This window comes from Leguminivora glycinivorella, chromosome Z (assembly GCF_023078275.1).
Source record: "Leguminivora glycinivorella isolate SPB_JAAS2020 chromosome Z, LegGlyc_1.1, whole genome shotgun sequence".
In the NCBI taxonomy this organism is placed as follows: domain Eukaryota; kingdom Metazoa; phylum Arthropoda; class Insecta; order Lepidoptera; family Tortricidae; genus Leguminivora; species Leguminivora glycinivorella.
In genome coordinates this window covers 3,710,639-3,736,957 of record NC_062998.1, presented here as the reverse complement: position 1 = coordinate 3,736,957, position 26,319 = coordinate 3,710,639, and the positions used below count along the sequence as shown (strand labels likewise).

Below are 26,319 nucleotides of genomic sequence, written 5' to 3'. Positions count from 1 at the left end.
CCTAAACAATTGTGAGATGAAGCGTGATAGGAATAGTTTTAATTATTTGTTTTCTTTTCGGATACATATCTCAGATTTGACAGCACAAAGAAGTCGGCCATTTTATTGCTTTGCTTGAGAAGCTGTGGCTTTTCTCCCGTCGGGAGATTGTTATATTTTTTATCTAATTATTTTTATTAGGCAATCGTTTTAACAGCGTACAAATCGGTATACGTATTTAGTGTTTAAGGATAGATTTTATTTACGTGAAGAGATGGACGATCCGAATAGAATGATGGCGCACAGCGGCGGGCTGATGGGTCCGCAAGGGTACGGGTTGGCCGGAGGAGAAGGCGCCCCGGCGGCCGGGGACGGCGAGGCACGCAAGCAGGACATCGGCGAGATCCTGCAACAGATCATGAACATCACGGACCAGAGCTTGGACGAGGCGCAGGCTCGCAAGCATACGCTCAACTGCCACAGGATGAAGCCAGCACTCTTCTCGGTGCTGTGCGAAATCAAGGAGAAGACGGGTGAGTTGACTACTTGCTCTTTACCCTGAAATCAACTTAATTGTTGGGGACAATATTTAACAATTGTTGTTTATTCTCCAATTGAACAAAGTCCCACGAAATGTACAAACATTTAGTAGCTGCAGTCACCTGAATAGTGTAATGACAATGACCGTTGTGGATTGTTGTTCCTAGTTATTAATAATATGTGTTATTAAACAATTCACACACAATCTGCAGATATTAATGTCAGCTTTTACAGCTGTAGATTATTTGGAAATAGGCATCCATTCATAGATTCATATTTTTCAACTATGTTCGTACATGCATGGTGTTTATTACGTTAAGATGTGCAAACCCTAGTTTAGGGGAAATTTTATGTAGCATTTCATATAAACTCTTAGTTAATATACTTGGACACACAACATGTGTTATTTTGTACATACAATGTATTTTGAATATTTTTTTAAAACCTAGCAGAAAAAGGACTATATTCCATATTATTTATCAGGAATTCATGTCCATAAAAGTTATAGATTTTCTGCTGTTACCTCTGACCCAATTCTATTTATAGATCAAGAATTGAAATTCTTGTAATCATATCTTTCATTTACTAAATGTTCTGGCACAAGTCTATTAATGATTGTATGCCTTTAGTACTGTCACTCCGCAACACGCAAGAGGAGGAGCCTCCAGACCCACAGCTGATGCGCTTGGACAACATGCTGATCGCTGAGGGAGTGGCCGGGCCAGAGAAGGGTGGCGGTGCGGGCGCCGCTGCCTCTGCCTCTGCTGCGGCTGGTGAATGGGGTAATTTGCTCTTTCCTATTACATTTCAAATATTAATGGACTTCATGTGACCTTTGCCTCTGGACAATTCCTTAAAGTTTTATACAAAAATAAAATTATAGATGTAGTAGACCAGGAGTTTTATACCTAGTTAAATTAATGTACCTGCTGCTTCTGGGTGGACAGTGTTCAGAAGGCATGCCAGGGATTAATACAGGCCTATTATTAGGACTGCAGAACACCGTGCGGAATGGAGAGCCCCATTGCACAAAATAACTACTCAGCCATGACAAATCAAGGAAGAAGATGAAAATGTAAACAGTATTTGCCTGCTTACAAAATAAGATTCAATATAGGATGCATAGGCTGGAATTGTTATAAAACAAAAATAATATGCTTTATGTTGAGTTATAAAATGTTATAATTTCTCATCTAACAGTCTGATTGTTATTTGTTATACTTTACACTCCGAATTACTCTATAATTAACATGTTCAAAGGCCAGAGGTTCAGAGGTTTTATTTACTAGTAAAATTAATAAACAAACAACAATTATAACAGATAACATCATCTAAATTTATTTTTATCTAGTGAGCTCATGTTTTAGGTATGTTTGGTTCTTACTTTATTGATATGACTACTTATGCACTTTTCTTTTTGGTCTCAATGCTTACCTATTGGCCCAAAAAGGAGGTCAGTACTTGTTCTACTATTACACTGTTTGTTTCATGTCGATGAAGCCACCATGTTTCATACATTCTAATTTAATATTTATAATTTATAATACAGGATACTCTTCAACTTCATGTTTTAGAAGATGAGAGAAACATGGAAAATGTACAAAGGCAGATATTCAGAGATAGACAAATGTTGCAAAATAAAAGTTGTTCACCTTGCAGGCAATATGAATGAATGTTATTATGTTAAACTCATAAAACGTGAATGATAAATATTTGTGAAATATTTGCGCAGAACACACCACAGGCGTTTAGGAAATGATAATAGGTAGCCTGAAAAGTATCCTCTCACTTTTATTGATTTTGGAATCCCACATTTCCATAGTTGTTTATTTGCGATGGGGTGCCATATTTGAGTTTCAAAGATGTTACCAGCAAAAATATACACCAGTCCCGCAGAAGTTTTATATTATGTAACATGTACAGTACATTGAAATGCATGCAACTGGTGTGTATTGGGATTTAAGATTAGACTTATTTTAAATTTACACAGATATTATTGATAAAGTAAGAAACAAATAGGAGCATTCCATGGACTGTCCCGTACAAACACATTATATTTCGTGTGTTGTGATTTTTTTCCTCTCTTCCTTCTCTTACACCAGTAAATTTTTAGAAAATTCGTGTTTGTACGGGACAACAGTTGATTATATCATGGAATGCTAAATAGATTTACCAATACATGGGGAAATTTTATTAAAAAAGTGAACACATGTGGTTTTAAAACTAATCTAAAACTTGGACACTTTAGAAACCTGTGACTTTACTTATTTATAAATACTTTTATAATCATTTGCAATTGCTACAATTTTTGCTTTGCTATTTATCATCCTCTGCTTGCTGTTGCGATGGCTATATATTATTATTTTGCAGTTTATTTAGTTAAGCTTAATGTTTTATAATTTTGCTGAGATCCAGATTTGTGTCGTGAAACTTCAAACTCAGGTAAATCCATTCTGCTATAAGGTTGAATTGGTGTTCGATGGACGTACAATCCACGACAATGCTTGGTTTGCGGCACTGGCAAGTAAGCGAGCCAAGCGTTATCAGCGCGATACCTCTTCGCCACGGGTATACTACACCTGCCAGAGTTGTGGTCGTGTTTGCCGCTCCCGTATTAGCAACTGTTACAAATGAAAATAAACATATTTTTACAATAATGTAATTTATTTACCACAAGTAAATGTTTATTTGTAGGTAAGTTAATAAGGTTTCTAAACTGTTTATTTTCATTTGTAACAGAACTTATGGCTAGACTAGGTACAGCCCCGAAAAACGTTGTCGCCCCACCTGACACTACTTGAATAGTCTTTTAGAGACTTGAGGGCCGATGATGATAAGGTTGAGTCTTTTCAGATTATATATATTTTTATACATTATCAACCTTAAACCAGAATGGATTTACCCGAGTTTGAAGTTAAGCGACACATTTATACAACGTAAAATTGCTTCAATAACATGTTTTAATAAAATTTTATATTTAGTTATTGCTCAAGGCGAATAATTTTATTTAACATGGTCACTATATCCCTGACATTATTTTCCTATTCTTGATTGCCTAGCGATTGTTTTTGCCTAAAATAAATCAATTCTTGCTGTGAATACGGGTAGAAGAATACTGATTAGTAAGGTACTAACAGTAGCCATTAGATACATCAGAGCAGCTGAGATTCTCAGAAATATCTGAAAATGGATGCGTTTAGATATTTGCGAGCGGCTTGGTTGCGCGGATACATCTGATGACGACTGCGTGGTGCCCACGAAAGTTACCTGCGGTGTGGTTACTGTGGATTTTCGTAACACACTCACCCTTCCCGTCTGTTGCAGACAACGCCATCGAGCACTCGGACTACCGCGCGAAGTTGGCGCAGATCCGGCAGATCTACCACCAGGAGCTGGACAAGTACGAGAACGCGTGCAACGAGTTCACCACACACGTGATGAACCTGCTGCGCGAGCAGAGCCGCACGCGGCCCATCACGCCCAAGGTCAGTGACCTCTCTCTTACATGTGTGGTGTGTTTGCGCTTTTCCCGTGACGCATATCTGTGTTACGCTATGTTAGTTGTTTTGTTCTTTATTATACAACAAATAAAAATATTTTCTGAAACCTAAACACTCCGGACTATGTTATTGAGCGACCTTCAGCTTTGTAAGTTTGTACCTGTAATTGCTTGTCCCTTAACTGCCGGCCTACCTTTAAGAGGGGGTAGAGCAGGGAGAATTTTCAGAATCTGTCAAATTACCCCATTACACACACAAACACCCTTCACTCACACTACCTCAATTTACTGTGAAAGGTCAGTGACCCTTAATTTTTTTCAAGAGTGTTATTTTGAGTTTGTAGTCAACTACTTACCTCCTTTGAGAAATTAAACTGTAAAAAAGGTAGCATACAAGAAGACAGAAAAAATTCGCATCATCTACATTCAGCCCTATCGCACTATTTGTAAGTGCAATAGGGACGGTCCGATGTTTTATCATTTATCGCGCGACTATGATTGCCCTGCAGGTCTTCAGAGGCCTGTGCTGTTCATTACGTATATGCGGGTTGTATTAAAGACTATCAGATATTTTCTTTATTCTTTTTGGTCGTTAGGTTTTTTTTATCATTTAGTTTGATACAAAAATAAAGTATGTGTATAAAATAAAAACCTAATGAATAGAGTACAGCTAGCAGCAGTCAAGTCAGAGACACAGAAAGACAGGGAATATCGACGCATATCTTATCTTATCCCAATACCGCCATCGCCATCTGCATCAGACTCTTTATCTTACCCAATTTCCGAGTCTCTTCTCTAAATTTCAGTTTCTTGAGTTGAAAATGTTGAAACTCATACTTAGTAATAAATAAAACACAAAAAAACATATAAAAATCACAATATAATTTTAAATTATAGCTTAGACCCTGTACCAGTTGCAGTCGCCACGTCTGTAAAGTCCCTTGTAGTTTCTTTTAAATGGCTAAATACCTAGATGTTATGTCATAAACATCTGTGACGTGACTGAAAATTAAAAAAACATCGCTCAGAGATAAGGTTCAAATTAGCATGGCAAAAAATACAACAGTGCAGTCAAAATACGAAAAAGCAAATGTCAATGTCAATATCACTGCCGTATTTCAGGCAATAAGGGCTGTTTTCTCAAATATGAAAAAATCTCAAAAGCAGGACTTTATACAGACTTTCTAGAAAAATTATTTTTAACTTGATAGGTAGACCAATTTATAAAAGTTGTACGAAAAAAAATTCTGAACTAAGTTTGTAACTATATATGAAAAGCATTTTTATCTTAGATTGCATATTTTAGTATCGTAACGATTTTTCTTTCAAATAAAAAAGAATTATTAGAATAGATTCACGGTGTCTACCGTAAACTGGGGTTATATTGACCAATTTGGGAATTTAAACTTCTCTAGCTTCTACATGTAATGGGTAGCTATAGCTAGCTTCTACATTTAATGGGTATTTTTATCCATTAAATGTAAAGAAAGAAAAAAAATGGGGCCATCAACTTTTTTAGTCTTTTCCTGCTAAAAATCTAGAAAAGTAACAAAATAATGTACGCAGAAAAAAAAACTATGAGATCAAACTTAAACTGACATTGGGGTTACTTTGATACCCTATGTTTTTTTTAAATGGTAATCGAATGTAACCCCTTGCAAAAGTATTTTATCTCAAGAAAAGATAAAAAAACGATTCGCACAGTCAAATATTAGAACTCTTTAACGCTATTTTGGGGTTACTTTGATCAAAAATAAAAATTACCTACCATCTTCGAAAAACCAACTTTATTTGTAATTGTTTCAATATTTATCACACGAAGAGATCAAATTATCTGCCTCAACTCAACAAGTACCGTGACATAATCAGACAATAATCAACTATGTGTCATTATGATCAATGTTACCCCATGCAAGTGATCAAAGGCACCCCACAGAGTAAATCATTAGTAATAAATGCCTAGTTTGACTTTATGATACAAAACTCAATACTTACAATGGTAGGTATAGCTAAGCAGAAACACGTTTCTGGCAAGCTACTTAATATTCACTGTGAACCTTTTACTTGAATACCACTACGTTAGTTTAGAAGTTATTTAAACATGAAAAATAGCAAGTTTAATAAAGCATAGTTTGTGCTTATATTTTAACACGTTATCCGCACTGCCCACAACCATACTTACTTGTTCACTGCGTCAGAGCACCATTTATAAAGGTTGGTTTAAGGTTATCATATGTGTAGATTTCGATAAATTTATTTTATTAATACATAACCGACTACTCATAACATATTAGTTAGTCAGGTTTTGTTCGTAGTCCAAAAGGGTCAACCCTAGCACTTTTCCCTATTCACCCCAACGTTAGGGTGAGCGAAAATTATGAAAAATGAAAATGAAATGAAAATGAAAATGAAATATTTATTTTTCAAGTAGGCATATTACAATGCGCATATGAACGTCAAATAAAGCTACGCCGGCTCTAACCCTACGCCTCAGCCTCGAGAAGATTTCAGTCCCCCCTCAGTTGGGAGGGGGGTATCCACTATGGGACCGGCAAGAAACTCGGCGGGCAACTTCTTTTCAAAACATTACATCTTATAATTAACATGCATTAAATAACAACATACAATTTACTAAATAAAACCGGCCAAGTGCGAGTCGGACTCGCGCACCGAGGGTTCCGTACAAACCTGCAAGGTTTACAAAGTTCGTTCATTACGACAATCGAGTCATAACTATGGTATTTTTATTGCAAAAAAATGGGTAGTAAGGTTAAAATTATTAAAAAAAAATATATTATGTGATGTAACTAAAAATTTATGGTTTTCGTAATTTTTCCTTTATCTATGCTATAAGACGTTGCTTCGTACCAAATTTCAAGATTCTGAGTTCACGGGAAGCACCCTGTAGGTTTTGATTCCCTTGCAAGTGTCGAAAATTTGCGGCATAAACGGCTGTATCTTTTGATTGCGTTGGCTTAGAAGTTTGAATTTTTCACAGCTTCAAGGGACAGTAGACCTGAGTAATTGATATAAATTTCAGCTTCATACCTCCACGCGTTCCTGAGAAAAAGGGTCTTGACAGACGGACGGACGGACAGACGGACAACAAAGTGATCCTATAAGGGTTCCGTTTTTTCCTTTTGAGGTACGGAACCCTAAAAACGACATATTTTCAAAGACAAACCGAAGTTCACACCGCTGAAAGATTTTTTGTGTAAAAAATTAGCATGGAACATATAAAAAAAGTGCTATCGACGTTCAAAAGTCGGTTTTGGTCTTATTCAGCACAAATTACGGTAGTTCATACCCGTTCCGACCCCATGTATCCAAAATCTTTAGAAAACGATGTACTAAGTAGCCCAAATTGCAGCGCCGTCTCTAGATGAATTGGGTTACTAATTTATGCAAACTACTTAAGTCGCAATAGATGTCATTTCATTTAGTATTTTAGAGGTAACTAGTAAAGATAATTTAGTTTTACAATTGTGCGAAAAAAGATTCTAATTTGGCCAGATTTTTTAACCGACTTCCAAAATTCAAAAGGTTATAAATGTATAGTTTTTTTTAATATCACTTCTGGTCCAATTTCAAACCCCACAAATATTAACGGCAAACTGATAATGACATTAAGTTTTTTTGAAATAAATTTGTGACATATGTGGGTAGTTTAGTAATTATAGGCACCGACTGATTGTGGATAGGTTTATATTTTCGCTCTCTGCTAATAAATCTTGTATGGAACGGACGTGTTTTCTTTGGTGCCTCTTCATCAGTGCTGATCTTCGGCTGGGAGCATACCTTACAAAATTAAATGCCAAAAAAAAAGTTTATCAGTAAAAATTACTTATTTGAAAATATTTCAATAGTTTTCATGCTTATACATTGAAATAGATATCACGCACGAAAGTAAGAACGACAAGGCCCCCTGGTGGCTGAGCCGGGAATCGAACCCGCCATGTCTCTCGCTATACCGTAATCCTCTAAGTGCCACTTGCACCAACGAAGATGGAGGATTAACCTGAGGGTTAACCCACTACTTTACATGGAATTTGACAGTTGACAGCCCACTAACCCTGAGTTAAGTGGTTGGTGCAAATGGACCTTATAAGATTCATATACGAGGTGGTCAAAATGTGCCTATCAGAGATAATATACACTAGAGAAATTTCGTTGGGTACCACACGGCGGGCGGGTGACCTAGTGGTAATGACGTTAGCTGCGTAAGCTGAAGACCCGGGTTCGATTCCCGGCTCGGCCATCAGTAGGCCTTGTCGTTTTTTCTTTCGTGTATGATATCTATTTCAATTTATGTATGTATGTATGTGAACACTTTATTGTACATAAGACAAGTTAGGACATATAAATACAGTATAGTTATGGTGTACAAAGGCGAACTTATCCCTATAAGGTGTCTCTTTCAACCTTTGAGCGAATTGAGAATTTATTATTTATATAAACTTGAAAAAGAACAAATCAAAAATTATTCAATAAAATAATTTTATTTCTTCCATAGTTGTATAGTTTCATACTTATGATTTTTATTTTAAAGTAATCCATTTATATTATAGCAATCATGGGTGAAACGTGGAGGTTGACAGAAGTGTAATTAACATTTCTAAATGTTGATTTCTTGTATCTAGTCTAACTACGAAGCAATACATTGACTTATAAATTGCATCCATATACAGAGAGGTCATTCATAAAAACATCACTTTAGGTAAGTTATATATCTTTTATACAATTTGACAACCATTGACCACACATCCCAATTCACCCCTCTTCCGACCCTAATCACCCCCTTCGTACACCTATTCACCCCTTTGCGACCCGATTCCCCCATTCCTGATCCTATTCACCCCTCAGGCCGCGGATATTTATCCATCAAATTGAAATTGAAATTGAAATCGTCTGTCAATGAAAAGAAAATTGTAGTAAGTATGTATGGAACATAAACTTTAGAAGTGTATGTATACACTACATTCAATGCTCTACAAAGGTATACACAATTCTGAGCAAAATTTTACACAAAAATAAAGTTAAAATGAGTAAATAATACAATAAATTTAAATGCCAACTTTGACAGACATTTTCATGCCCCTAACTAAATATATTATTTTCCCTGGAACTACGGAACCCTACACTGACCGTGACCCGACGCGCTCTTGGCCGGTTTTTCTTCTCAATGAAATGCAGAGATAATAAAAAATTACACCTCCCAATTTATAATAATTTTTTTTTGCAAAAAATTCATTTTTTGCACAAGCTTTACCTTAGCCGACTGTACCTTTCTTTCAACAATCATCTTTTGCTCTCCGAGATGTTTCTATTAAAAACCCCTTACTCAATGGGGATACGACGTTTCATAACAGAGTTCCTCTGACCACCTTTCTGCTCCATCATCAGATCACCTCCATGATACCATAATATTGCATTGTCACGTGATTTACATATGTGTGCAAAATTTCAGCTCAATCGGAAACCGGAAAGTGGGTCAAATTTAGCTTCTACGTTTTGACCCAAACTAACAAGGCAAGTTGAATAAAAGCTTGTAAAAAAGGCTTCTGATATCAGATTTGTAATAAGTTTAGTTGTCATAGTTTAAGAACAGATGAGACAGACATATGCAATGACAATATAATACTGCACGTGTTTCGTGAGATGTCAGATCACCTCATACAATTTACCGCTCTAAGGCAACTAAGGTAGGGTTTGTTATTGCACTTTAATTACATATTAATGATTTCTAGCCCGTAAGATATATATTTGCTTTAACAATGGATAGATAATTATGCGAGTGAGAGTGTAATTTAGATTTTTATAAGGAAACAAATATTTTTAAGCGACCCGATCAGATATTTGGGCGAATCAACTTTTTGACCGACTCAAATCTGTCCGCACATTCCTAACATAGTTGTGAAATTTCACCCTTAAATAATGAATTTTATTGGTATTTTTCACTTTACCCTGTATATTAAAACATAACCCTAACTGTGAAAATGAAAAATGAAAATGAAATATTTATTTTTCAAGTAGGCATATTACAATGCGCATATGAACGTCAAATAAAGCTACGCCGGCTCTAACCCTACGCCTCAGCCTCGAGAAGATTTCAGTCCCCCCTCAGTTGGGAGGGGGGTATCCACTATGGGACCGGCAAGAAACTCGGCGGGCAACTTCTTTTCAAAACATTACATCTTATAATTAACATGCATTAAATAACAACATACAATTTAACATGCAAAAGTATTCATCAAAGAATATGAACAGACTAGGTACTCTATGGAAATCAATTTCAATAAATTATATTATTGCTTAATAATACGTCGTTCTTCTTCAGAGAAAACATATCAAATTGTCATAGAAGAAAAAGATAATATGAATCTCAATATCATTAAATATGTAATTTACCTACACAACATAAAATATAAAATATTTGATGTGCTTTCTTAACTGAACTGTGTCCTCTATACATAATACAATTATTTTAATTGCTATTCGTTTTTTGTAGTTTCTGGTTCGGGCCATGCATGTTTGTCTGTCAAATAGTCCTCGACTCTGTAATAAGCCTTTAACATCAATGATTTTTTTAAGTAGTTCTTAAGAGCTGGGAGGGGTAATCTCAAAGCAGTGTCAGGTAACTTATTATAAAAATGAATGCATTGCCCAACAAATGACTTCTGTACTTTACGGACACGAAACTTCTTTATGGCAAGCTTATTTTTGTTTCTAGTGTTATAATTATGGATATCAGAATTCTTAGTGAAACAGTCTAAATTCTTAACAACATAAATTATACTATCATAAATGTATTGGGAAGCTACAGTTAAGATATTAATTTCTTTGAAGAGTTCTCTTACTGATTCACGTGTTCCTAAGTTGTAAATAGAACGAATGGCTCTCTTTTGTAATACAAAGATAGTCTGTATGTCAGCTGCTTTGCCCCAAACCAGAATACCGTATGACATTACACTGTGAAAATAACTATGATACACTAGGCGAGCTGTCTCAACATTAGTCAGTTGCCTGATTCTCCTAACGGCGTATGCGGCTGAACTTAATTTGCTTGCTAGTTTCTTTATATGAGGACTCCATTGTAGATTTTTGTCCAATGTTAAACCAAGAAACAGTGTTGTATCTACCATCTCTAAGCATTCATCATTCAAAAGTATTTTTGTATCGATTGGTTTAACATTCGGCAGAGAAAATCGAATACATTTGGTTTTCTTAGAATTAAGAAGTAAATTGTTGACAGTAAACCACTGCAGTACATCAGCTAACGTGCTATTAATTACATTGTAATCCGTAGATTTTCGGTCAACATTAAAAAGCAGTGATGTATCATCAGCAAAAAGTACTATTTCACAAAAGTTTTTCACTATACATGGCAAATCATTTATATAAACCAAAAACAGGAATGGACCTAAAATTGAGCCTTGTGGCACTCCTAATTGGACTACAGTCCCGCTAGAGCGAGTTTTGTTAACAACTACTGTTTGTGTTCTATTGCTAAGGTAAGAAGACATAAAGTTTAGGGCATTTATAGACAAACCATAGTGTTCTAATTTCAAAATGAGCGTTCCATGATCCACACAATCAAAGGCTTTTGAAAGATCACAAAATATGCCAATTGCATCACAAGAATTTTCCCAAAAATTATATATATGTTTAATGAGTACCGAAGCAGCATCGGTCGTGGAACGGCCCCTTGTGAAACCGAACTGTTTGCTTGTAAGTAATCTATGTCTGTTGAAGTGTCCCAGTAGATCATTTAACATTAGCTTCTCAAAGACTTTACTTAGTACAGGAAGTATTGATATGGGACGGAAATTGGTTATATCACTCGAATCACCCGATTTAAAAAGCGGTATGACTTTGCTACATTTCATAAGATCTGGAAAGGTGCCTTGTGAAATTGAAATATTATATATTACGGCCAAGTAAGGTGCTATTATATCTATGACATGACTAATTACTTTAACTGATGTTCCCCATAAGTCTTCCGTTTTCTTTAAATTGAGTGACTTGAATGTTTTAACAATATTTACAGAGTCTACTTGACTAAATTCAAATGAATTATTACATTTCTTAACATTAGCACAAAGTAATGAATGGGCTTGAGCCGCAGAAGAATGTAAACATTTTGTGGTGTTAACGGCTATATTTGAGAAATAATCTTCGAATGCCGAGGCAACATCGCTGTTCGACACTATTTGTTGATTATCTGATACAATGTTGACTTGACAATCGCGTGATTTACATTTACCAGCTTCTTTATTTATAATACTCCAAGTTGTTTTCACTTTGTTGTCCGACACTTTCAATTTAGAACTAATAAAGTTTTTCTTGGCAGTTAAACACACTTTCTTGAAGATTCTTGAGTAGTTTCTTACATAGTCCAGGAATTCTGAATTCTTGTTCAGCTCTCTCTCACCATAAAGTTCATAAAGTCTTTTTCTACTTTTGTGAATACCTACAGTAGCCCATTCACTAAACTTTGTTTTAACTTTTGACCCACTAATAGATTTCACTTTGAAATTGTTATTAAATTGATTAAGAATTACATTGAAAACATCTTGATACAAATGATTACAGTCATAATGCGAAAATGATATTATAGACAAACTATGTAGAATTTCATTTTTGAATGATTCCAAGCGAGATCCAGTAATGGGTCTATATGTTATTGTTTGTGGAGTATCATGAATAACGTTTAAGAAAGCTGCCCTTTGGCCGCTGTGATCGGAATGAAAACAGTTAAATAATTTCTTATCTATACATTCACAGTTACAAAAAATATTATCTAGGCATGTTGCACTAGTCACACCTACCCGGGTAGGTTCAAGAAATAAATTAAATAAATTAAATGATTTAAACAAACAGAACATTTTAACAGTATTACTAGATGACTCGAGCAAGTTAACATTAAAATCTCCACATACAATAACATGTTTTTGGCCCTTGCATACTAAATTCAGAACATTTTCCATTGTGGATTCAAATATGCTGAAGTCAGCTGATGGTGGTCTATAAACACATACAATAATATATCTGTCTAATTCAACACATGAAATTTCTATAGTTCTTTCTATGGAATATTTTACAACATCTTTGCGCTCTTTACACTTCATACAATTTTTAACAATAATAAGGGAGCCACCATGAGCAGCAGATTTTCTGGCAAAAAAACTAGCTAATTTAAAATTAACATAATCAAATATCAACTGTTCTTGTTTCAACCAATGTTCAGTAATACACATAACTTCAACATTATTACTATCTAAAAATAATCCTACTTCTAATTCTTTGCTGGAAAAACCCTGAATATTCTGGTGAACAACGTTCATATTCAGGTGTTTTTCCGCTGTCTTACAATCTAGTTTAAATGAGGCATGGGGTCCTTGGCTTTGTCAGCTGACTGAGACTTATATATAACACTATTACATCTATTTGGCTCAATATTGAAGGCCAATAACTCCACTAAATATACAAATAATTTCTTTGGCAAAAATACCTTCCGTGGAGCTAGCATGAAGCGCTCAATGAATTTATTTAAGTCAAAGAAATGGTACTTTTTATTAACAGCTATGGCATGGTACATTAAAGAATTATAGTAAGCTATCTTACAATTATAGTCATATGATACATTTTCTGCATAAGGTAGTGCACATAATATAATTTTCCCCACACCAGATTTTTCAATAACATTTAGTGTGGACATCAATTTATCTATGCTAAGCTTATCTACATTAAGACTATTTCCTAATAAAATTACTAATGTAGTACTGCTATCATAACATCCCTTTGAAATAAGGTCACATAAATGAGACAAAGTAATGTTTTGATAACAGTAATTTGTCACTTGTTGCTCTAACTGGTAGCTTAATAATGGGCCCATTCCTAACCCAATCTGATCTGAAAAAACAACAGTCTTACTGACTGCTCTAGGGGCTGTTTAACTACTGCCGCATGCCTAGTTGTGTCGTGGGCCACATCGGCTTGAATAATCTTTGCTGGTGGCATTTGGCCACAATTACAATGTTTTCCATTTAATAATGCCTTACACCGCTCCTCCAAATCTCTATTTTCTAGCAGCAATTTATTAAAAGCCCGTATGTGCTCCTCAACTTGTTTTTTAGTAGTCTCATACATGGTGGATACTGCCAAAAGCTCATCTTTCAGCCTGTTAATGTCGGCATTTAATTTCAGAAAATTTGATTCCTTGACTTCCAGCTCTGAATGACAGTCTTGAACCCTATTTTTCATAACTGTTAATGTATGTTTTAATTTACTATATTTTTTAATACATGCCTGGCCTTTGATCAGCTTTTGGGTTCTCCTAATATACCTATTAATCTTAATGTACTTTTTTAACTTATTACTACTATTAAAGAATACTATGTGTTTGGAGTCCCTACTCAATTGTGTTTCACCGCTTACCAACTCTTGGTACACATTCTGTAACTGCGAAGCATCATAGTGCTCCCGCTCTTTCCTAAACAAATTAAGTTCCTCATTAGCCGCACCCAGTTCTTCTTCTAACTGTGTGATGCGGGCCAAGGACACTTCATGTGTCGAAGCGCACTGGTTGAAGGTGTCTATTGTGCCTTGCAAACGGTCCACTTCTCCGCGGGCATCAGTCAGCTGCACATCATTGTCCGCCAGCTCCCTTTTCAATTCTGAGTTTTTGTTGATTACTTTCTGGAGCTCCACTTCGCTTTCCTCCCTTTCCTCCAACAACTGCTTCGACAAGGCCCTCGACTCGTGTAGGTCCTGTGCTGTTGTTTTTAGCTGCATCTCTAGTTGTCGTGCCGTTGCCTTGCGAGTTTCGGTCGCAATTTCGGTGTTCATTGTCACTCGTCTGGCTTTCTGAAAGATGTAATAAAAAAGGATGAGTACTTATCTCAACAGAGATTGAAAGATTTGCCAAGATGACGACAGAGATGTGAGCTGTAGGAATGAATAGTGTGCAGTGTGTCAGTAGTCGGCAGTGTCTGTGGCGAATGTGTCTTGTCTCGTCTTGTGCTTCCACTAGTTCGTCAAGCAAAGGGAAACTGCACGGTGCCAATGTTGTTTGTTTGACGTTGCTCACGGCCGCAGCAATGAGCTTTGTTTGAGTGTAGAAATAAATGATAAATAAAACGGAATACTCTCCCCGTTTCAAACGCAGATTCCAACGGCTGCGATCACTCGTTGACAGTTGGGTAGTCCTGCCTCAAAGTCCAATAAATACTCGGTGTAACGTTGTCAATTTCACCAAAACTGTATCACTGATAATACTTTACTACTTAAATTAACTAACAATGAGTAGAAGTCCTCTTTAAAGCTAAAAATATAATTAAATTTCAATATTTGAAATCAGCTGGTCACAGAGTCAACTTGACAGCTCGGCGACCGTTCGGAAAACCTGTTAAATCCAATAAACTGAAACTTTGTTCATTAGAAGTTCGATTTCTTGGTAACTCCAGAGACATTTTGAGTAACGCCAGAGACACCAAAAATGTCGGTCAAAAAGTTGATTCGCCCATTTATACGAATAAGGACCCTCCCACATCTACCGTCTCGCGATCGTAGCGTCGGGCCAACTGTATGGCTAAGCCGCGCCGACGCGACGCGGCGTCTTTTTCCATACAGTTGGCCCGACGCTACGCTCGCGAGACGCTAGAAAGAGAGACTATGTTTTTGCCGGTCACGAAGCATCACAATTTTTTGCCGGGAATATGTCGTCATATATTTATGGCCTCTATAGAGAATCGGATATATTGTCACGGCCGTTCATAGTCATATACGTATGCTGGTGACTGTTCCATGAACATCTGGACTAGTTGAATGGAGAAGTGCCATTCAAGACGAGCGTTACTTTCTAAACAACGATGAACTTACGGTTACTTACGTGTTCGTGGTATGCACAGGGTAATCTCTAATGAAATTAAAACTTTTTTATATAAAAATTTGAACCAGAAGCACACCATACGGAATATTGTATTTAATAAATAGGTACTTATATACCCGCCCGCATTTCCCTTTCTTCTATTCTAAGTAAGAATCGATTAATAAGTATCTAAATATGTAAAAATAAATTAAATTATAATTGTTTACATACAACCTGGTTGACAGAATTTGACGTAGGTGCTGTCATATATATTGGGTTGGTAAGAAAGTAATGAGCGATCGATTGAATTCCACATAAAATTTTTGAGAGAGTTCTAGAATCTTCTATGGTCGAAAGTATATAAAGGGCGAGTCGCACAGTTTCTCGTCAGTCATTCACTAGCTGTCGCCGAGCTAATATAAGGAAGAAAATGGACGAATTAAAAGTGCATGTAAGGCATTGCTTACTATATGAATTTCAGTCTGGCCATTCAGCCGCCGAAGCAGTGCGTAATATATGTCAGCGTCTTGCTCCTGAAGTTGTGTCTGAGGCCACGGCGAAACGATGGTTCCAGCGGTTTCGTAGTGGGGACTTTTCATTATCAGATCAACCTAAGTCTGGTCGACCGGTGAAGATTGATGTAGCCAAATTAAAAACCTTAATTGAAGGAAATCCGAGGCTAACGAGTCGTACTATTGCTACCGAGTTAGGCTGCTCTCATGTCACCATAGAAACACATTTACACGAGTTGGGAAAAAACTACAAATACAGTGTTTGGATACCGCACGAACTTGATAGAGATCAACTAAACCGCCGTGCCGATATCTGCATACAACTTCTGTCTTTTCGCCGCACATTCAACTGGTTGGACCATCTTATCACTGGAGATGAAAAATGGGTCTTATATATAAATCACACACGCAAACGTCAGTGGCTAGCTCCAAACGAAAAAGGAATAGAGGCACCAAAAACAGAGCCTCACCCGAAAAAAGTTATGCTGTCCGTTTGGTGGGATATTCATGGTATTATTCACTGGGAACTCCTACCAAGTGAAATGACTGTTACTGCATCAGTATACTGTAATCAGCTTGAAAATTTAAACCAAAAAATCTGTCAGAATCGTCCACAGCATGCTAAAGTTTTTTTCTTACACGACAATGCTCGCCCACACATTGCAAAAGTGACTCGGCTAAAGCTATTGGAGCTAGGTTGGAAAGTGATACCTCATCCACCGTACTCTCCAGACTTGGCACCTACGGATTACGCATTGTTCAGATCGCTAAGCAATGCCTTGAATGAAAAAAAGTTCGATGATCAAGCCCATCTACGACAGTACATAGCTGAGTTTTTTGAATCTAAACCTAAGAACTTCTTCGCCGATGCTATTCATTCTTTACCAGAACGATGGAGACAAGTAGTAGATAACGAAGGCCGTTATATTTTTGATAAATGATTAAAATAATAAATTAAATAAAAATTTCAATATTGGTTATGATTCGCTCATTACTTTCTTACCAACCCAATATTTTTAAAATGACGTACTGTTAATACCATCGTAATGAAAATTTATTCCAATGAGTAAAAGAAAACATGAAACTCTTTTCAATTTAACCGAACTAGAATGAAATCATTTATACTCATTCGGTTGTGTTCGTTATTTTCTTTAATAATGTGATATATTTTTATTTATTTTTGATGCACAAGCCATGCACCTTTACACTTTAAATTAGATTGGATCTCCACCTGACATTATCGACTTACCCTATTTATTTTGAGCACAGTTTTACACTGGTATGGTTTTTCGTGTACGTACACGATTTTCTGTCAAAATATTTGTCAAATTTAATTGTCAACGCGGAGCGACCGGCGACACGTCTGCCTCCGATGAGCCGCTCACGGCATCTAATCGAAAGGAGAATTCTGACAGCAATGGCGAATGTATGGAAATTTTACGATAGTTTAAATTTAAGGTAAAATTTCTTTTCTCAAACATGCAATGAAATATTGTCTTTACGTTCCTTAAAATGGGCTGGGAAGTATCGCTTTTTGGGCGCAACAACTCGAGAGGACTGTAAAGGGATTTCATATTATTTTTTAGGCCTAGGCCTGCAAAGTAACTTTTTTTTATAAAATATTGTCCTTTAGAGCATTTTTTTTTTATTTCATTGTATGTTTGAGAAAAGCACTATACATGCCTCGGCGTGAAAACGGATTCCCGGCCTCGTATCCCTATCCGGCCTCGCTCGCACGCTCGCTCGGCCGTATATACCCACTTGGCCGGAAATCCTCATTTTCCCGGCCTCTGATGTAATGTACTATTGTTGCCTTTGAGAGGAAAAATATAAAAAACCTCAAAACTTGTAGTCCATTTATCTGGCTTTCAGAATCACATAATGTTATAACTAGAGTATTGAATTTTTTTAACAAAGTTTACTAAACGGCGACATACGTTTTTCTCATTTTAGGTCAACTTTGTGTGGGTTTAGTTATTACACCGTTAATAATTGGAGATTGTGAATAGTCAAAAGTTGTAGACACACTCTTTAAGATAATAACTACATTTATTTTATTTCATTTAATTTAGAAATGTGAGCAGCATTTGTTAAACGCCGAATGCACTTTTCGAGGATTTCCTACGACCCCCTCTTAACTATACCGGCCCCAAAAACGGCCACTACCTATTAAATTTGTTTGATTTTTTAGAGTTCCGTATTTTGTACAGAACAAGCCTTTTGCTTCAATCTTTTCCTTAGGTCTATAATGTTTTTTTAGGCCCGTTTTCTGCAAGCCATACCACACTCTGTTATACGTAGTGCGCTAGTGCGACTTACCCGAGTGTATACGTGTGTCCCTAGCTTTGTGACTTACCCAAGTGTATAACACCCGTGTCCGAATTCGCAGGAGATCGAGCGCATGGTGCAGATCATCCACAAGAAGTTCAGCTCCATCCAGATGCAGCTCAAGCAGTCCACTTGCGAGGCGGTCATGATCCTGCGCTCCCGGTCAGTAAACTATTATTATCTATTTTATTTAATCAAACAGTAACACATTACAGTTTACACTATGCACAAACCAACGAGTAACTACTCGATGGAGCTTCAAGCAAACGCAAAGTCATATGACTTCCCAAAGTAATTTAGTATGGGAACACAATCGCTTGATTCAGTTGTGTCAAGTAATTTAGCAATATTTATTTAAATAAAATTGTTTTAACTAGCCCTAGTTCTATTATATTATGTAATGTTGTAAAATGCCACACAGTGGCGCCACACCTCGGACACTGGCGATCAAATATATGAAAGAGGCGCGTTCCTAGCACACAGTCTATGCTCGTGTAGGTGAACGCGTACTATGCTTGTATGAGTGAGATATGACAGGTCCACTGTTCGCGTTTTTGACAGGTGGTAACTGTGAGGTAACCGAGAGGGGGTGGGCGGCACTTTCAGCGGGGAGCGGGAGTGGCCATACTGTACGACAGTACTCTTTATTATACTGTGGTGGCGCTGCTCAAATCGTGGTATTTTACAAATAATTTGTGTCATATGTCTACTATGTCTAGTGCCCACGCGCTCTTTAAACTCTTCATAAAGCGGTGTCTAGGTAGTCTGTGAAAAAAAGAAACACAAAAATCATTAGATTTGGGCGACGACTTAACAATGTGGCTCCTTTGCGTCGTCTACATAAACCTAATTAATACTATATAGTTTAATGGCCAACTATATCTGCAATATTTGTTCAAATTGTAACTTTTTAATTTTGTCGTCTAGTTTCTTGGACGCCCGTCGCAAGCGCCGCAACTTCAGCAAGCAGGCGTCCGAGATACTCAACGAGTACTTCTACTCGCACCTCTCCAACCCTTACCCCAGCGAGGAGGCCAAGGAGGAGCTCGCGCGCAAGTGTGGCATCACCGTCTCGCAGGTATTACCCGCTTTATATTGATTTTCGATGGTTCATTCAACCCCTAACAGCTCAGCCACGACATTGATCTAAGCGCGACAGCAGTGAGCGGCAGCCATACGTGCGAATGAAAAGTCCCATCGCTGTGTCTCGCTCCAATATATGGCCGCCGCTCACCGCTGTCGCGCTTAGACCAAAGTCGTGGCTGAGCCGTAAATCACACCTCTGACAATGGCGATCAAATATATGAAAGAGACGCTTCCTACGCACACAGTCTAAGCTAGTGTAGGTAGGCGAACGCGCACCATGCTTGTATAAGTGAGTTCTTGTAACTGTGAGGTATCAGAGAGCGAGTGGGCGGCACTTTCAGCGGGGACCTGGAGTGGCCATACGAGGGCTGTTACGTATGTTTCCGGAATGGACCACTTACAGGAATATTGAATATGTTTATATAACAAATAATAATAGAACCCTTTGCAAGTAGAATACAGTTTGTTTCATATATCTATCAGACGGTTTCTCATTGTAACATCATTTTTAAAAATGTTTGTTTCATCTTCAGCGGATTTACTAGTGAATTTTTTCGTGTGATGTTTTTTTTACGATTTTCGCCTTAGGGTTTCTCAAAAACATCGCATGGATCGGATTTTTTCGACTTTAGGGGAGGAAGTCCCATCAAAGATCAATATGTATCCGCGGTTTAATGAGTTTGATCGTGGTCATCGTATGTTTACGGATGAATTAAAAAAAAAAGGCCCAAAATCAGCTATTATCCCATAAAATGTTAATGCTGTGCGCGACCTCATAATGCAAGATTGTCATAGTATATATCAGAAGATAGAGGCGTCTTTTGGAAACAGTATGACGCGCATTTGTTAGATATTACATGAAAATTTGACTGTAAAACAAAGATAAGTTCGCAAAATAGCCGTTTTTACGTACAAAATGGATGTTTTGTATACATCAATCAGAATGGAAAAGTGCTATGAAAAGTGCAATAAGAATGGAAAAATGCATCATTGGTCTCGTCTAACAAATATAAAGGCAATAAAAGCATTTACAACTATGGATATTTCTTAGTTTTTTGTTTTCCGGATACAAAAGTAGCAGCCCTCGTACTGTACAACCCATACCAGGCTAGTCGATTCGCTCTTCATTTTTCTACTTTCGGTGAAATTTACAAGCTGTCTTAAATATGATACTAATATGTTGTTACTGGTGCAGGTGTCCAATTGGTTCGGCAACAAGCGCATCCGCTACAAGAAGAACATCGGCAAGGCGCAGGAGGAGGCCAACCTCTACGCCGCCAAGAAGGCCGCCGGTAAGCCCACGCTCCATAACGCTGCCCTAGTGCCTAGCCTCGTCCTGCCCTCCGTATACAGTCTGAGCCATGCCAGTTTAATATGCTCTAATATTTCCCACGTACCCTTACTTATACAACGTGGGCCTGTAACTGTATAACCCGAAAGATTTTAACCACGCGTTTTTGAAGTAAAAACAAGCAAAAAGTATTATATGAGCTTTGTAATTTATCAAGAAACCCCTTTTTTTTTGCACTATTTTTGAATACTTTTAAATGGCCTTTTTTCTAATATCAGTCAATTAGTATGACAAGACTAAAATACACAGTGGTTTAAATTTCAATTAATAATTCGGTTTTGCCAGAATTATAACGAAAAACAGTTTTAGAGAAAGATGTATCTGAATCTAAGCTAAATCCAGATAAATTCATAATGACATTATAGTCTCTAAATGTGGTCAGGTACACTGTTAAAATCATTCGGGCTATTCAGGCCCACGTTGTATGTTTTTGCCAATATACATAGTTCATTTTTAGTACAAGGTGGCCAGTTGTAAGGGGCTAGCTACTGGCATTTACCCTACATTTAAAATATAGTAAAGAGATGGTTTTCACACAGACCTGTCCTGGATCGGCGCAGCGCGCGAGCGCTCGCCCCCCGGCAGGGCTACTTCAAATTACAGTAAACGACAAAAGCCGGCTCCACACTGACCGCGCTGCTTCGCGAGGCAACGTCCGTGATCATGCGCGCACGTTAGCCTCGCCCGAGTCACTTCGCTCGGCAGCTTTCAGTCAGCTGTTCAATATTTCTGCACATACTTATTCCCGTGTCACGTGATTCGTGGTTTTCGCGTTTACTTTCGGATGAGCATTACTAATAAAACCGGCCAAGAGCGTGTCGGGCCACGCTCAGTGTAGGGTTCCGTAGTTTTTCGTATTTTTCTCAAAAACTACTGAACCTATCAAGTTCAAAACAATTTTCCTAGAAAGTCTTTATAATGTTCTACTTTTGTGATTTTTTTCATATTTTTTAAACATATGGTTCAAAAGTTAGAGGGGGGGGACGCACTTTTTTTTTCTTTAGGAGCGATTATTTCCGAAAATATTAATATTATCAAAAAACGATCTTAGTAAACCCTTATTCATTTTTAAATACCTATCCAACAATATATCACACGTTGGGGTTGGAATGAAAAAAAATATCAGCCCCCACTTTACATGTAGGGGGGGTACCCTAATAAAACATTTTTTTCCATTTTTTATTTTTGCACTTTGTTGGCGTAATTGATATACATATTGGTACCAAATTTCAGCTTTCTAGTGCTTACGGTTACTGAGATTATCCGCGGACGGACGGACGGACGGACAGACAGACATGGCGAAACTATAAGGGTTCCTAGTTGACTACGGAACCCTAAAAATTAAACATTCACGATCCACGGCAATAAATATGTGCACTTGTGAAGAACTATATTTTGAACAGCTGACCGAGGGCCGCCATCTTACCGTGCAAATGGCTCGGGTGAGACAATAAGCGCGCGAGGCTGCATGGTCAGTATGGACCCGGCTAATAATCAGTGATATCAATATTTCTATTCCTAATAAATTGAATAATAAAATAACTTTTAGCGAATCTTTGACGTATCCCTGCATTTAGGTATTGGGGAAACGAAGCATTTCACTGGAGTGTCCGTTACGAACGATATTCTTTTGATTTTACTGACAATTCTAGAAAACCAAGCGGTAAAGTGACGCAAAAATAAGCCGTGTGACATTGATTAACGTTCGTAAAGTACACTATACTAGAATGCTCAAAATATTGCAAGACCTCCATTATTACTGTTAAGCTGGCCATAGACACTAGGGTACTCTTGAAGAGTTTTGCCTGTACAGTTCTACTGCAAAATTGTGTTTGAAAACGGTACAGGCAATCGTCACATACGCTACTCAATACCAAAAATGCACAGGCGGCCCCTAGTATGGATGGTTAGCTTTACAGGACCTTGGCTTCTTTACTAAAGATTCGACATTACTGAGTTTTATAAACTGAAATAGATACCATACACTAAAGAAAAAGATAACATAAGGTACAACGGGGCAAATCTCGACTGGGGGGCAATTGTAACTAATCCAATTCCATTATTACACTATGATGTTGAGTTCTACATGTATCCAGTGAACACGCCTACCATATATAACCGGTGGACACTCTATTTAACAATGCAAACATTGTAAAACATGAAAAAAATTTACTAGTTACATCTGCCCCCCAGTAGTGAGTAGAGATTTGCTCAGCTGTACCTTACACTAGAGAGAGAGACTCAGAGATAACATACACTATAGAAATTTCGACGGGTACCTCGGCGGTGAGGTGGTGTAACGGTTTAGCACGTCAGCCGCGTTAGACCCGGGTTCGATTCCCGGCTTCGCCCACCAGTGGGCTTGATCGCTTTTTCTTTAGTGTATGGTATCTATTTCAGTTTATAATTTATATATAGTAGTGTTACTACTTAAAAAAAAAACAAAAACAAATCAAACAATATTTAATAAAATAATTTGATTTGTTTCCTACATCGATTACTGAGTATTAGTTATCACTTGTCTTTGGTTACCCTTTAAGGGTTTACAATAGTTTAAGCCTCCGCCACACATAAAGCGTTTTGATAGCGTAGCGCAATGATAGCGGTGCGCCGGCGGAATGCTGGCGTTCCGCTCGCAATCCGCGCTCGTTACTTCCCGCCGGCGTCCGCCGGGCGCAACGCCAGCGTTCGTCCGGCGCACCGCTATCGTTGCGCTCCGCTGACGCTCCGCTACCGCTCCGCCCACGCTATCAAAACGCGCATGTGTGGCCAAGCTTTTATTGTATAGTTAGTTTCATAGATATTTGTTGCGTGACGTTGCTCTATCAGTAAACTTGTGCAACTGTCTCCTACATGACTATATAAAAACTAAATGAGAGTTAACCATGAACCGTGTTGAGTGGAGTGAGGCTACATGAGGACGTTCTCCGTAGCGGCAGGCGCGTCCCCGTACTCGATGGGCGCGGCGTCCGGCACGGCCACGCCCATGATGTCGCCGGCGCCCACGCAGGACTCCATGGGCTACTCGCTGCCCGCGCCCGGCTACGACCAGCCGCAGCCCGGCTACGACGGCTCCATGGGCTACGACCCCATGCACCAGGACCTCTCGCCGTAGTCGCCAGGTATAACACTCCCGTTACACTCCACATACCATACCGGGTGTCCCTAAAACCAACGCCGAAACGAAAAGGGGTGATAGGACCTCTCATTAGCTATCACAATGCGAATTTGACCTTAATGAAAATGTCATAGTGTTTGAGATATTTTTTCCAACCTCTTTCTGCTTTAAATTTGATAATCTTTGTCAACAGCCGGGTCCACACAGAGCGAGGCAATGTGCTCGCGCCGCAAACGTTCAGTGTAGACGTGCCTCGTCTCTTGCTCGGCTGAGTAACTTGTCTTGGCCGTGGCACGCGTGCATTGAACATTGCCCCGCGACGTGCCTCGCTCTGTGTGGACCCAGCTAAAAACATTTTATTTCTGCCAAAATATCAATGAAATGTTGTTTCTTTTTCAGGCTACGGACCTTATTCACTTGCGCAGCTTCCACTGAATTGCCATTTACGTAACTCTACTCTAGGTCCTTAACGGCTCTCAAGCCCTAGCATAGTACATTGTATACTGTAACTTATAATACTTACAAACTCACATGTAGCGTGCTATTTTTGGAAAGACATTTAATTTCACCTTGTCTCACGTTCGATCCGACAGTGTCCAGTATTTATTTGTTTAGTTTCGGACACAAAAAGTACTTAAAAACGTATTTGTACCTCAATTGTACTGTAAATGGTTGATGCGTGGACTCTCATGCACAGGCCGTCCTTGAGTGGCACTTCCGTGTTCGAAAATTACCGAACAATGTGACTATGGTCTCCCGGCTTTGACAATTTATCGCACTTTTCTGATCCAAGACGGAATTGTTGAAATAGCCTTCTCATTTATACTAGGAATGTAACAGAAAATTATTAGTGTCAGCTGTGAATTATCGACGTTGTGTAATAGGTGACCAGTATCCCTTTTTCTTCTAAACAGATTAGATTCGCAGGCTTTTTATTTTATATACACGCTGCATAAAATTATCAAATCGTGGTGATGTTACAATTTTAATCAACTCATGATAGACTCATGATTGTAAGAAACAGTGTGAACAAAACAAATCAAATAATAAGAGCTGGGATCAAGCCAGGAAACCAGTTCTAGGAACCTAAATGTTTGCTTACAAGGACCTGCGTCTTATGTTATGACAATTATTTTGTCTATTGACTAACGGAAGTGCCACGAATAGTCCTTTATTATGGTATTATTTTTATTTCGACCAGTGAAATCAGAAATTATTGGAAGTTATTATTTGGCAGTATTAGTAGTAATCACTACGGATGGGGTCGTTTCATTTTGTCTTTCTCTACGGTGGATATGATACGATATGTAGATTTAAGCTATCTTATAGTTAGTAAGTGTTCGGATATTTTGTGCTGACGCGGCGATGCGGTGGAGTAGTGGGGCTGACTATATTTATACAACTACCAATACGGTAACCACCTTTTTTACAAACCTTATTTTGTTCAAGATGTCGATCCGACAATAGATACTGAAATGTCTATACTAGAGTATATAAAAAACTTATTTTTAGGTTACTAAAAATATACAACAAATAATTAAATATACGCTTGCATTTACTTAGTTAACTGCCTAGACTGAATTACTATCAAATATAAATAATGCAATTTTTGTGAACAGGGTTTACTCTATTCATAGGGTTACCCTATTCATATATCCGGTTGCTCCACCGCACGCGATGTCTTCTATTTGTGTGCAATTTGAAAGCGTACTATATTCACTAGAGCATTTGCAATGTCTCGATATGCCAAGGCAATAGTTCAAAACATGGGAAAAAAGTAAAGTTGCATAAAAATTGTGCATTTTGCTTCATTACCAGATTCAAATATCGAGTAGGCTCGCTTTATCACTATATTTATATTTTGTTTTTGTTGATTGCCGCTATGATGTAGTACATAATAGTTCAGCGTCGTATTTCCTCGGAAACGTTCGTATTTGTCAGGCTAGTTCGGTCGACGTTAGTGCTTCTTGTACTGAGACTGTAATTGAATGACTCGTTTGTGAGTTTCCGTGAAAATACGAAGGAGAAACATTTACT

At 37.8% G+C, this 26,319-nt stretch overlaps 1 protein-coding gene across 3 annotated transcripts; it reads left to right on the top strand.

The window, feature by feature from the left end:
- The first annotated feature begins 122 nt into the window (after positions 1–122).
- On the top strand, positions 123–26,319 carry LOC125241548 (homeobox protein extradenticle). 3 transcript variants are annotated; one of them, XM_048150079.1, is made up of 9 exons: positions 123–512; positions 1,149–1,301; positions 3,844–4,004; positions 18,789–18,889; positions 19,655–19,805; positions 21,009–21,105; positions 21,704–21,766; positions 24,098–24,286; positions 24,682–26,319. In XM_048150079.1, exons 1-8 carry the CDS (start codon positions 254–256, stop codon positions 24,277–24,279), a joined length of 1,167 nt encoding a protein of 388 aa, XP_048006036.1. In that variant the 5' UTR covers positions 123–253; the 3' UTR covers positions 24,280–24,286; positions 24,682–26,319. The 3 variants fall into 3 exon arrangements, with proteins under 3 accessions (XP_048006036.1, XP_048006038.1, XP_048006037.1); XM_048150081.1 differs by lacking the exon at positions 21,704–21,766 and having other exon boundaries at positions 24,104–24,286; XM_048150080.1 differs by lacking the exon at positions 21,704–21,766.

Coding starts and splice junctions, on each gene's coding strand:
- LOC125241548 (XM_048150079.1), top strand. CDS start 254: ATGGACGATCCGAATAGAATGATGGCGCACAGCGGCGGGCTGATGGGT. Junction 18,890..19,654: donor GTCATGATCCTGCGCTCCCG/GTCAGTAAACTA, acceptor TTTGTCGTCTAG/TTTCTTGGACGCCCGTCGCA. Junction 19,806..21,008: donor GTGGCATCACCGTCTCGCAG/GTATTACCCGCT, acceptor TTACTGGTGCAG/GTGTCCAATTGGTTCGGCAA.